The sequence below is a fragment of the Taudactylus pleione genome, unplaced genomic scaffold (assembly GCF_031769625.1).
Source record: "Taudactylus pleione unplaced genomic scaffold, aTauple2 ptg000122l, whole genome shotgun sequence".
NCBI lineage: Eukaryota > Metazoa > Chordata > Amphibia > Anura > Myobatrachidae > Taudactylus > Taudactylus pleione.
The window spans coordinates 12487368-12501437 of NW_028284524.1; the positions used below are offsets into that span (position 1 = coordinate 12487368).

The 14070-nt window shown below is 44.0% G+C and overlaps 1 protein-coding gene across 1 annotated transcript in view; it reads left to right on the plus strand.

The window, feature by feature from the left end:
- Positions 1 to 1406: 1406 nt before the first annotated feature.
- The window catches only part of CYP27A1 (cytochrome P450 family 27 subfamily A member 1), a 142667-nt gene continuing 130003 nt past the window's right edge, over positions 1407 to 14070 (plus strand). Inside the window, exon 1 of the mRNA XM_088472354.1 lies at positions 1407 to 1643. Coding sequence (XP_088328480.1) covers positions 1407 to 1643 — 237 coding nt within the window. The remainder of the gene's footprint in view (positions 1644 to 14070) is intronic.

Genomic DNA, 14070 nt, shown 5'->3' on the forward strand with positions numbered 1-14070 from the left:
ACCACTTTAATTTTAAAAAATATTCTGAACCACCAAGTTGATTTTGTGGGCAAAACATGGGACATATTGTTCACCCATGCTCTCCCCTCCTCCCTCATAAAGTTGCTTCAGAATAAATACATTTAATTAAATTTACTACCAATCAACTGTTTCTGTCCCTGCCTTTAACTACATACATACTCCATCTTCCTGAGGCCTCTTGACTAATGAAAACTAATATGTTTCCTTATGTGCCATGTTGGCAATTGAACTGCCATGTGTTTGTGCCGCCCACTGCGGCCGCTTAGCTCAGGTGCAAATTTTGGGCCTAAACCGGATTAAAACAATATTGTGAGCTGTGAGGTGGTCAAAATTGACTGGAAATGAGTGGAAATTAATGTTATTGAAGTTAATAATACTGTAGGAACAAAAAAAGCCCAAATTATGTGATTTTAGCAGTTTTTGTAAATTTGTGAAGAAAAAAAAAATACAGATCCAAAACCAAAACACGTAAGGGCGGTTTTGGCAAACCCAAATCCAGATCCAAAACATGAAGGCGATACAGATCCAAAACCAAAACACTGGGCTTGGTGCACATCCCTAATGATATTGAATTAGCAGTCAATACACTCTCTGCCAAGTTTGGATGCATCTGTATCTAAATATGTTGCATTTAAATGCCCTCATACATATCACTATGGCAGAGGGTGCTCTAGGCAGTGCTAGGGCTGGGACCTGTAGGGCACTGCCAGGGGTGGATTATAGCCATTTATTTTACTGGGACTTTTGCCATAAGGTAGCCTTACTTCATTTTACTTTTCAGCAGAAAAGGAGGACAGACAGTATGTGACCATCCAGATATAATTAATCCCTTCCATAGGGGTTTGGCCGTCCAATCACGGCACTGGTGTAAAGTAATATGTGAAAGAGCCATATTCTGATTAATGGACAATCTGTCCATCATTCTTCCTTTAGTTCCACTAAGGCTTTCTATGTTTTCTCATATCTAGACAAGTGAGAGCTTTGACATTGTATTGGTAGCAACCGCCATAAGTTAGTTGCGCTGGGGACCCCACAATCCTTAATGTGACCCTGGAACCAGTGCAATGGAAAACTGCACCTAACATCTATAAAATTTACATTTGCATGAACCATATCTTTCAAATGGATCTTTTATGTCTATATAACGTTAACTAATGTGAAAAAAATCAGGACCACACAGAGCATGCATAGATACGTATTGATATTAAAATACAGTAAACACATACACAGTCTCACACACACACACAGAATCTCGCGCACACACACAGCATCTCGCACACACACAGAGTCACTGGTTGGGCTGCAACTATTTGCCCATAGATGTTAAGTGGGACGTCTCTTTCTCAAACTACAATAAAATATTACAGAGCTTGCTCACTCCAGCCATGATATCCACTAATTTTAGACGCAGATTCCTCCCTCTCAGACTGGGATTCCAGTTGCTGCAGACATGCAGAACTGCTGGCACCCAGGGCAGAGCAGTGACAGGAGCAACTGCAGCTGGAACAACAGAAAGTGACAAGAAGGTGAAAACATTTAAAGATCTGCCAGGTCCTTCTCTGCTCACCAACCTGTACTGGTTTTTCTTAAGGGGATATCTGCTCCATAGTCATGAGTTACAGGTTAGTGTTGCTCCACTACATGAAATCTGTCTACATTACTCTGTCTTTCTAAGTTTGTGTTTAAAAAAAAAAGTAAAATTTGTACAAATAAAGCTTTATACAATCTGCCTTTAATGTCTTTACAATGAATGATATTTATCAGCACAAAATTGGCTTTTAAAGAATACTGGAATTTGTTTTGTGAATATATTTTATTTTACTCTTGTTTCCTCTGAAGAAAAATGTCAGGTGAAAATTGCCCACTGTATATATTTGTGCATGGTCTTTTGTATGCACTGAGAATTATTGTTTCTAAGTAAAGCTAAAACAATATCTTACAACACGCAACTTTGTACTTCTATTTAATAAATAAAGTCAATCAAATCAATGTAACAAAAACAAAAGTACTTTATTACTAAAACATTGAAGGTAACATTTTTGCAGTATTAAAGACAATTCGAAATATTAAATGCATATATAAATATTAAATAGTAACTCAATTCAATTATAAATTACATAAAGGAATTTGGCAACTATAGAACACTGCTACGTGAAAATATTCTAAATATAACTAGTTTGTAAGGTAAATAGTAGAGGAAAAGAGAAAGTGCACACTATGTGAAGTCTAGTGGTGCAGGGCACAGTGTGCCTGGTAAAGTGGATTTGTGTAAAGTAGATTTAAGCAAATTCATCTGATCGGTCTCCATCGTCTAAAGAAGCTTCCATGTTATACATTCCTGAGTTAAAGCACTGAAGCATGTTGGGACTTGTTTTAAAATCCTTGCAACAAATACCCACGCTTTTTAAACCATACCTGACATGAAGAATACCACATCTTTTTACTCATCTGGTTCCTCAGCTTCCTCAAAATATGCTGAAAAACAAGGAACCTGCAACATAATAAGCCCAAAAATAAGCAACAAGCAACCATGAAAACAAACAAGCCCAATTCCACTTGTTATTAGCAGAATTTGCAACTATGGCACCTAACAATCTTGCAAGTGGCAATGCAGAGGAAGGAGGTGGCATAGCACTCACATGCTAGGACCACACACAGCCAAATCTCCAACAATGTACGTGAAATTCCTCTTGGTGGTCATGACAACCCCGTAAGGGCATGATAGCGTAGCTACTTTTTATTCCCTTTGTCACACGTCACTGCCCTTCCATCTCGTGTTCCTTAGCCACACCCTCTGCCTCCGATTGGCCGATCACAGTTACATGGCTGCACGTGTGGTGGATACCTTCCATTGATGGCAGGAAACCTTCGTTGGGAATGGGTGTGAACTATTCGATGTCCATCCATAGCGTGACGTGCAAAACCAAGTCATTTTGCTCTGGTGTACTCTTTTGAGTGCACTGTATAACTACTGATTGTACTATTAGTAACTGGACAGTATACACACATAACATAGATAATATATCAGTTTGTGTCCTTGTGTTACTAGTATGTATTTAATTCATGTGTATTGTTTTGTGGTTGTTGTTTTATCTATATGAAGCAGTTATCAGTGCAGCCTGCTGTGCATGTCTAGTATTCCCTGAGCTGTCATGCCCCGTTACTGTTGGAGAAAGTTTGTATTTTAATGCATACCTCACAAACATTCCAATCTATAGATGATTGTGAGGTTATTCCCATGCCGCACAGCTCATGATAAAAAAAACGATGCTTTTTGGCCAAGTCTTCTATGACATGGTCACTCACGTTCCCAAGCGTGCAAGACCTGTGTCCTGCTTTTAAACTCCCAAACATTGGAGTTGGAAATGTTGGAGCATATTCATCATTGGGGCATATCCATCATTGGGCCCCTAAAGATCCCTGTTATTTATGTATCCGACTTGCCGCAAATTGTGGCAGCGGACACTAAACCAGAGAAATTCAATATTGCTTCAGTGCACTGACAACTGCTCCGAAAAGCACTCCCAGAGGGGTGCAGGGCTATAGGAGGACGAATGCGTCAGTTCCTGCAATCAGACTCTGAAAACTTTCATGAATGGAGTTGGCTAGGACACGCCCCTGAAATGACCACGGCACATCTGCATTTTTGTTGCCAATTCCCCGTTACTTCCCCCAACAGTTGCCGTTGGTCAAACACACTGCGTCCTAATCCACACTGTGACCACCGTCACAAGACCATTGTGGCACATGCATAGAGATGCTCAGATGCATGTGCAGTAGACAAAATAGATAAGTAATTATATCTAATTTATGCAACAAAATATTACAAAGAATAATGATGTTATCAAAGACAGACTGGAAAAGCAACTGCTGAAGAAAGTTCCCTGTCTTTTCTTTACAAATGAGGGAATCATAGGGGGAGGTAATGGGGAAATGGCACCAAACAAATACAGTAGAAAACTAATGTGCTTTACCGCCAGTGGGAAAAGACACTTATTAAGGAGACTATAAATAAGAAACAAAACAAACAAAGTATTACAGAAATTAATATTTTTTACGAAACAATGGTCAATAGGACTTTTGTTTTATATTTATTATTATTATTATTATGTATTATTATTATTATTTTGCCTAGTACAAGAAATGGTCGTTACTGGTAAAAACACTGCTGTTGCCAGCGGTAACCACGCCTCTGCTTGGTGAAACTTATATTTAGTTATTAATGAGACAGGACTTGTACAGTAGCACCATCACAATCTCAGCATAATGTGCGATGACTTGGATGCGGCTGCAGGAACCCGCTGGATGTGGCGTGGGCTGTGCCGCGCTGCTCCGCAAAGGCTGTGGTGTCACGATGGTCTGCTTGTGCTGCGCTGCTGAGAGTAGTGAGGGGCAGTGTGACTGGGCATGGTGAAGGCTGCTGCCTCCTGGGTATCCTTCACCGATGCTGGGATGAGCACGTGTCGTTGCTGGAGGGTCAGCTGCTGCTCTGACATGTAATGTCTCTGAGAGGGTCTGCAGCAGTTGCAGCAGCGATCACCCTGGTGCTGTGCGCTGTTCGCTCTGGATGGTGTATCATAGTAGTTACTGGCCCCAGAGAGTGAATCAGCCCCCTTACACTATCACAGGGGGATTGGTGATGGCAAATGCTTCTTGGGGGGTGAAATGAATCACAGGGAGTATGAATGATGCGGTGATGCTCCGTGCTTGCTCCGACGTTAACTTGCCCTGACCCCGACTTTGATGAGCATAACTTTGCCAAGGTCTGGCCCTTGATGCGAAAGGAGAAGGTTGAGAAAGTCCTTTAAATAGCTGTGTTGAAGCAACATAAACCCATGATCCCTGTAGGTCTTGCACATTGTCAAAGTCCCCTATGCATTGTGGTGGGGCCGGTGGTGTAAAATTTCTTCTCCCCAGATATGATGAGGCCATGGGGAAAGGCTATACTGTCATGTGTGCAGGGAGGGTGTGCTGGGGTAGTGCTGGGGCCTTCTGACTCTGAGCAGTCGGATTCTGTGGCCGCAGGGATAGCCTCATATAATGCTGGCAAATCACTCACCCCCTGTAGATGCATTGCTGGCTCCTGCACTGCAGCTTTGCCATTCATTTTCTTCTTCTTTGCCTCCTGCACCCGTCTTGCTGCTTTCCAGCCACTAGATGGAGCTCCGGCAGCACGCTTTCCACCCAGCTGCTGCAACCGTCGCCTCTGTGCTGCTCTGGGATTTATATCATCCTAATGCCTGAAGCTCTGAGGTGAGCTCTTTCTTCTCTCAGCTCTTAAATACGGGACCTCCATGCTAGCTATTGTTTGTTAACACATCACTAGGGGGCCCAATTATCAAAGTGTATTTGAGATGTGCGCCGACCCCCGTGTTTTGGTTTTGGATCTGGATCTCCCCTAGTTTTGGATCTGGATTGATTTTGCCAAAACCTCACATCCGTGTTTTGTTTTTGATCTGGATTTTTTCTTAAAAAATAAAAAAAACAGTTAAAATCACATAAAATTGGCCTTTTTTTGTTCCTACAGTATTAATAACCTCAATAACATTTTTTTCCACTCGTTTCCAGTCAATTTTGACCACCTCACAGCTCACAATATTGATTTTTTTCATCTAGTTAAAGGGCCAAAGGGTTGCTTCCAGCTTGCTGGCTCAAAACTGATTGATATAATTATTAATAGAGTTGAGGACTGTGCAAAGATGATGGTTGGGATACCCTTGAGGACTAAAGAATTGATAGTTGATAGTTGGTGCAGCCCCTGGCTGTAAAACTGATAATAAATTAATTAAAAAACAATTAATTGGTGCAACCCCTGGCTGTAAAATTGATAATAAATAAATTAAAAAACAATTCATTGGTGCATCCCCAGGCTGAATAATTAATAAAAAGAAATTCATTGGTGCAGCCAATGGCTGTAAAATTGTTATTAAATAAATGAAAATACAATTCATTGGTGCAGTCCAGGCTGAATAATTAATAAAAAGAAATTCATTGGTGCAGCCCCTGGCTGTAAAATTGCTAATAAATAAATTAAAAACAATTCATTGGTGCAGCCCCTGGCTGTAAAATTGATAATAAATTAATTTAAAAACAAATCATTGGTTCCTAAACCAACCATAACATTAATTTAAAATGTCAGGCAGCAATGCCCCAACCAGCACATAATGGAAAGAAAAAAGGTGCAAGATGGAATAGTCCTTGGGCCCTCCCACCCACCCTTATGTTGTATACGAAACAGGACATTCACAGTTTAACAAACCAATAATTTCAGCGACAAGGACTGAAAATTGTGGCTGAAATTATTGGTTTGTTTGGACCCCCATAAAATAAGCTGCCAATGTGCATTGCACACGGAAATTAAAATGATCCCATACACGAACTGGCTTTACATTACAAGTTGTCGTCGTCCTCATCCTCGTCATCCCCATCAGTGTGTACATCCTCTTCTTCACACAATATTAATTAGTCCCTGTTGGAATCCACAATAGGCGCCTCTGTAATTTTTTTATGTAATTGTTGGTAGAGGTCTTCCTCGAGGAATTTGTAATTCATTTTAATGAACATCATCTTTTCCACATTTTGAGGAAGTAACCTCCTACGTCAATCATTGACAAGGTTGCCAGCTGTACTGAAAATGCTTTCAGAGTACACACTGGAGGGTGGGCAACTTAAGTAATGCAAAACCAGTTTGTGTATGGGACTCCAAATTGCCTCTTTTTCCTGCAAGTACTGAAAGGGACTGTCTGATATGCCTATTAGGATGTTATCTCTGAAATAGTACTCCACCATTCTGTGAATGGAGACCGTATCACACATAGTCACGGTAGACATGTCACTAGTAGGCAGTTCTCTCAGGCCCGACCAGATGTAATTTTTTGGTGAACCATCTGCATGACCAGCAGGCATTTTGTAAGGAAAATTGAGTTTTTTGCTGGCAGCTGCAGAAACTGAAGGAGTTGATGGCGTTTCGCGTGCAGCTGACAATTTTTTTTACCAACAGCTCTTTGCATAGTTTTAAATTTCGGTCTGTTGGAAAAAATCTCACAAGGTAGGACTTAAACTTAGGATCCAGATTGGTCGCCAAAATATATTTTTCAGATTTCAATAGAATGACGACTCTTGGATCCTGGTGAAATGAATCAAGAGCTTGATCCACCAGTCCGACTGTGCAATCGGTCCGTTTCAGCTCCTCCAGCTCTTTTTGCAAAAGTCTGATGAGGGGAATGACCTGACTCAAGCTAGCAGTGTCTGATCTAACTTCACGTGTGGCAAGTTAAAAGGGTTTGAGAACCTTGCACAACACGGAAATTATTCTCCACTGCGCTTGAGTAAGCTGCATTCCCCCTCCACGGCCCATGTCATAGGCCGTTGTATAACCCTGGATGACCTTTTGCTGTTCCTTCATCCGCTGAAGCACATAGAGGATAGAATTCCACCGAGTTACTACCTCTTGCTTCAGCTGATGGCAGGGCAAATTTAACAGTACCTGCTGGTCATGCAATCTTCGACAAGCGTTTGCCGAATGTCTAAAATGTCCGGATATTTTGCGGGCCACCGAGAGCATCTCCTGCACGCCCCTGTCATTTTTAAAAAAGTGTTGCACCACCAAATTAATTGTGTGAGCAAAACATGGGACATGTTGGAATTCGCCCATGCTCTCACAATATTGGTGGCATTGTGCGAAATCACAAATCCCGATGAGAGTCCAAATGGGGTAAGCCATTTAGCAATGATTTCCCTGAGTTTTTCTAAGAGGTTCTCAGCTTAGTGAAACCAGATATACAAAGAGTAGCCTGCCTCTGTATCAGCTGTCTTTTGGTAGATGTTGCTGCTGCTGTTGTAGGCAATACACCTACCCAGTGGGCTGTCACAGTCATGTAATCCTTAGTTTGCCCTGTCCCACTTGTTCACATATCAGTGGTCAAGTGGACAGTGGGTACAACGGCATTTCTGAGGACACTAATAAGGTTTTTTTAATGTCATTGTGCAGATTTGGAATTGCTGTTCTAGCGAAGTGGAATCTAGAAGGGATCTGGTAGCGAGGACACATGACCTCAATTAACTATTGAAAACCCACTGCAGTAATGGCGGATACTGGAAGCACATCTAATACCAGTATAGCTGTTATGGCGTCAGTAATCCGCTGTGCAAATGGGTGATTGCTGTCATACTTGTTTGGCCTTGCAAACGATTGTTTGACAGTTAATTGTTTTTTGGAGGATACACTACAAGTAGTCTTCCTCCTGGTCCCCTTCTGGGATGAAGTTCCACTCACAGCAACAGCAGCAGCAACAGGCATAGTCATCAAGGATCCTTCTGAGGAATCACGGATAGGAGAGGAGTCAATCATGCTTCGAATAACAACATTGGATGCAGCAGGACTACTCTCGATGACGAATGAGGATGTTGATGATGCAGGTGGTGGTGGAGATCGAAGGTGCTTGGATCTCACAGAGAAGGAGCAGGTAGGTGACACTGGACTTGTTACGTTTTGAGTTTTGGAACTTGGCGACATACACTTTGATATTTGATGAATGCGCTCCAAATGACGTAATAAGGAGGAGGTTCCTATGTGGTTTAGGTACCTCCCTCTACTCACTCTTGCTTGGCAATGGTTACATATGGCTCTACAACTGTTGTTGCCTGGATTGGGGTGGAAATAATTCCACACGTGAGAAGTTAATTTTTTTGTCTGCCCCGGCATTACAACAATGGGCTTTGGCTTTTTCAATCCATGGGCCATAGCTGTTGCCTTACTTACACAAAGGACATCTTCAGCATCAACATCCTCATCACCAACATCTTCATCATCAACATCCTCATCATCCTTAGTGCCTTCAACTACCAAAATATCCTCCTCCTCCATGTGCAATTTCACAGAAACATCTTCAATGACTACGTCTGCAAGGTGTTGACTGCCCTTCCCCATATTTACAGAGGGAACACAAATGTTTGAACTTGGAGGATCCTCCAGTACACAAGTATTTAGGTCTGGCTCACACATGGCAACTGCGGACACACTTGCACTCTCCTCGGGGATTTGTGATTTTGATTTCTCAGGGCACACAGTTGTTTTTTCCGGAGCTGTCTTACTCTTCTTAACAGCTTTCAATTTTTTAATGGTACCACCACCACTACTACTACAAGCAGAAGGACTATGAGAACCAGCAGTCAACATAAATAAAGGCCAAGGCCTTATCATTTCCTTGCTACTTCGTGTAATGAATGGCATATTGCCAATTTTTTGTTTATCTAAAGGCAACTTGCCTTTCAATTGTTTTTCTTTACTACTGTAAAAGTAGCTTTACCATAACCATGGCATGACTTAAGTCCTGGGGCATGGGCCTTCATAGAGGACGAGGAAGTTGACGGCCTTACATTATCATGTTGACTGCTGGCGGCAGCTACAACATGTGGTTCTTGGCCTTGCTGTCCTGTCATGTGACAGCCCTCCATATTTTCTGCGGTCTTGAAGCAGGGTCACAAGCACCAATAGTGTAGCCAAGGTGCGGTTACAAAATTCACACACGTGCAGTTGTGCGCACACAGAAAAAAATAGACAAAATACATTTTTTTTTTTCTGGTCCAGAACTTGGGCCCAGAGCACAGATTGATGACGACTGGAGTCGGGCAGCACTAGGTTGCGTTGCTGTATCTTGTGCGACTAAGCCTAACATGCACACACAGAAAAAAAATAGACAAAATACACTATTTTTTTAATTTTTTCGGGTCCAGAACTTGGGCCCAGAGCACAGATTGATGGCGACTGGAGTCGGGAAGCACTAGGTTGCAACTTGCGTTGCTGCTGTATCTTGTGCGGCTAAGCCTAACACGCACACACACACACACAGAAAAAAAATAGATAAAATACACTATATATTTTTTTTTTTTTTTAGGGTCCAGAACTTGGGCCCAGATGGACACAGCAGACAGCACAGCACCAGCCCAGATGGATCAGCACTAGCCCAGATGGACGCAGCAGACAGCACAGCACCAACCCAGATGGATCAGCAACAGCACCAGCCCAGATGGACACAGCAGACAGCACAGCAGTGACAGCACCAGATGGATCAGCAGTGCATCAGCCCAGGACACAGCAGACAGCACAACACCAGCACAGGTAAGTGCTACCTCTCCCAGCCTTACACTACCCACCCTCCCTTTCAGTCTCCACAGCCGGAGTGAAATGGCGGCGGCTGCGTGGCCCCTTATATACATAGAGACGAAAGCTCGCGAGCCGCGAGATTTCGTTTCTATGGTTATGCCTCAGTTTGAGATCCGGGGCAAGCGGGGGAACTGAATGCACGTTCGGTTCTCGCCCCGGATCTCAAAATTCGGGTGTGTTCGGATCTCTGAGATCCGAACCCGCTCATCTCTAATTTGAGGTATAATCCCCGAAAACAACTCCATATGTATTAAGGAGGGACTGCAGCAGGTACCTGCTGTGGTCCCTCCATTACCGCTGGCAGCCGGCTTCCCCATAGGTTTCTATGGGGGATGCAATTCTGCCAAATTTACCAATATCCGGAATGCAATGCATTCCAGATATTTGCCCCCACAGCTAAGGCCATCTGAAGATGACGTTAGCTGCTGTAGCCTATGGGCTACACCGCGTATTATTAGCCAGTGCAGGGATCCACCAGAACCCTCCCCGGCTATGGCGGATGTGCAGTCCACGGGACTGTGCATTCGCATCACACCCCACACTGACCGACAGCTCTCCGGAGACATAGCAGGGATGGGCTCCTTTCGGAGCCCGTGTCCCTGCATGTCCTGGATGATACATCCGGCCGATAGGATCGCTTTTTACAAAGCGATCATGGGCATTACTGGCATGCCCTGATCGCGTTGCAAAAGTGATCCTTGATAAATGGGACAACATGCTGCTGCTGGACTATGGATGATCGCTTCCTGTGCTTCCCCGCAAGTTGCCCCTTGCTTTAACCCTCCCAGCCTGCTCGGCCTCTGCTGACTGGCTCTCCCTTGACCCCAGGTGTGATAGGTAGGACGGGTATACCTGCCCGCCCCCCCTTTCTTCCTGCCGCTGGCTCGCAGGTCACACTGCAACCCTCCCCCTTATCCTGCTCTGTCGCCATTTTCAAGCACTGCTGCTTCTATCAGTGCAGGCTGCTGTGCATGTCTTGTATTTCCTGAGCTGTCACGCCCCGTTACTGTTGGAGAATGTTTAAAATACATTTTTACTGAACACTAATTACGTAGTATCAAGTCTCCTTGTGCTTCACTGAAAAAAATTATTTTTTATGATATGTATATGGTTAATTGAAAAAAGTCCCCCTTAAATGAAGCTAGTTAGTCTCCCAGTAGCAACTGGTTCACCTTAATCACAACCAAAAACAATAAATGAACTGCGCTTATAAGGTTACTATTTGATGTACAGAATACATAGGGGGAGGGGCCCTAGATTGCACACCCTAAGCACAATGTGAGGTGCTACTTGCTGAGACTTGTAGTGCTACTATTTGATGTATAATGTAAACATTTTTGAAGTTTGGTAGCGCCTGTCTAAATATTTGTAAACAAGGCTTCTCATAAAAAGTACACTATTTATTTTAACACAATAAGATACATAATATCTCCCACTGACATGACAAACAACAATAAAAATAGACCAAAACTTGTATGTATAGCTAGATATCTATCACTAGTCAAGAATATATTACTAGGGGAGTGTGGCCTAGCTTGCAGCCAGAGCAGACGTGCTGAAGAGGCCTATTATGACACCCCACCGAAGGCTACCTTACATACCTGGTGGCCCCTGGGCTTCTGCTATACCACCTGACCTTTGGTGGAGACTTTCTACCCCCATCTTGTCCACGGCCTACTTCCCGCCTGGGAACCGCAGCCTCAGGTTTGGAGGACCCTTGATGCGGCACCTCATCATCGCCGCGGCAGCTGCCGGGTGCTGCCGCTGATCCAGTGGACTCACCTGTTGCCTTCTGTGCACCCCTGACGACGGGTGCTCGTGTGTCCACGGGACACGGGGAGCCGCCATCTTGACCTCTGCTGGACCTGCTGATCTCCTGCGTGCAACGGCTATGACTCCTTGAACTGCACGCCTGTCTCCCTAATACAGAGGATCCTCCTTGTTTGGGACTGCGGATCCTGTGGCTGGTGCCTGGAGAAGCTGCTGTGAGTGATGTGGTGAGCAGGGACCCTGCCATTGTCTGTCAGTGTGGTCTGGCTGTGTGATCCCTCCTGCTGGAGACTGCTGTGGATGAGAAGTGTGATTTGGTGGATCCTGGACCTCATTACTATTTAATCTTCCTAGTGCCTGGGGGAACAGAGAATTCTGCAGGAGGCTACTATTCCCTGCCGCCCTCTCTGGGCCCCTGTAGCGGCTACACAGAGCCGCGAACTGCAGACGGTGGCCATTTTGATTCTGACTCCCTCTACCCAGCTCTGACTCCCTGCTGGGCACCAAATAGAGGCTGCAAGTTGTGGATACCTGGATCACCAGGGGCAAGACCCGGAAATCTGCAACTAAGAAGGACACTCATCATCCCAGAATGGAAACGTCCCAACCAAGCCTACGACCCTTTCTCTTACTGACACCCTCTAAACAGGTATCCGCGCCTGATTCTTCTGCCTCCTCTCCAGTTAACTCGAACCCTCACAGCCCATCATCCATGGAGGACTCAACCTCTCTTCCTCATGCTACATCGGGCAATGAGCTACAAGAACTCTTGTCCTATGGTAAGACCCTGCCAACTAAACATGACATACAAAACACTATTAGACAGGAACTGGCGTCCGTTAAGCAGGACCTTTCCATACTCTCGGACCGTCTCACTTCCTTAGAAGACAGTCGGGATAACACTGATGCTACCCTGTCTAAACTAGTTAAAATAGTGTCTATTCAATCTACAGAACTGCTGTCTCTTAAGGCCAGGGCGCAGAAATAACATACGCATCAGAGGTTTGCCCGAAGACGTCCTTCCTTCTAACTTAATCGATGCTCTAACTAAGATTTTCAATAAGATCCTCGGCAACGATCCAAATGAGAGAATTGATTCGATAGAGCTCATAGAGCCCTGTGCCCTTGAGGCTCCCCCTCCGACCGACATAGAGATGTCATTTGTCGGCTCCACTATTTTTCTCAAAAGGAGGAAATCATGCAGAAGGCTAGACAACTGGATGGTATCGGCTTCAACGGAGATGTCCTTAATATCTACCAAGATTTGTCCTGGCACACATTACAATGCAGAGCACTCCGTCCTTTGACTGACGAATAGCGCAACGCCAACCAAAGTACAGTTGGGGTTTCCCATTCCATCTACAGGTGACCTTTTCGGGCAAGACGTACTCCCTCTATACGCCACCTGATCTTCCTTGCTCCTACTTGGGCCTTCCGGTAATTGAGATCCCAGACTGGAAGGAGCCTTTGGCTCAATTGGAATTGCCCTCTACTTCACCATGCTCAACCTCTTGGCAACCGGTCCACAATTATCGACGTCGACCCAGAACCTCTCCAGTGCGTTCACAAAAGGACAATACTTGATGGCCTGTTATAGTTTTTCCTTTTCTGAGATAATGTTCCAAGTTATCTTTTTTCTAGGATGTTGTTTTTAATATTGAGCTATTATATATTTCATATACTTAATGATGTATATTCCCATAATGTAAAGTATGTTAGTTCTAATTTGTTTTGATGTCAATATCAAGATTTTATATTTTGCTCTTTGATTAAGGTTCAAGTTGATGCCGGCCCCCTGTGCGCCCTCACATGCGCGATGTACAATACTACTGAGTCCTCGGATCATAATTTGTGTTCCGAGGTCTCAGTCGCGGGTTTTTCATTGTCGTTGTTCCTCTTGCATATTTTGTTAATGTTTGTACCTTTCCATCTCTTTGCCCCTTCTCCTCTTCCTCCCCTTTTTCCCCTCCCTTCCCTCACAGGGTCTGTGATTTATATATTTTCTATGCTTTCCTTAATGTCTCTACCTACTAAACTTCTAGTTTCCTCTGTAAATGCTCGTGGGCTGAATACACCTGAAAAACTTTCTCAGCTTTTACGCTCCTTATGGGCAA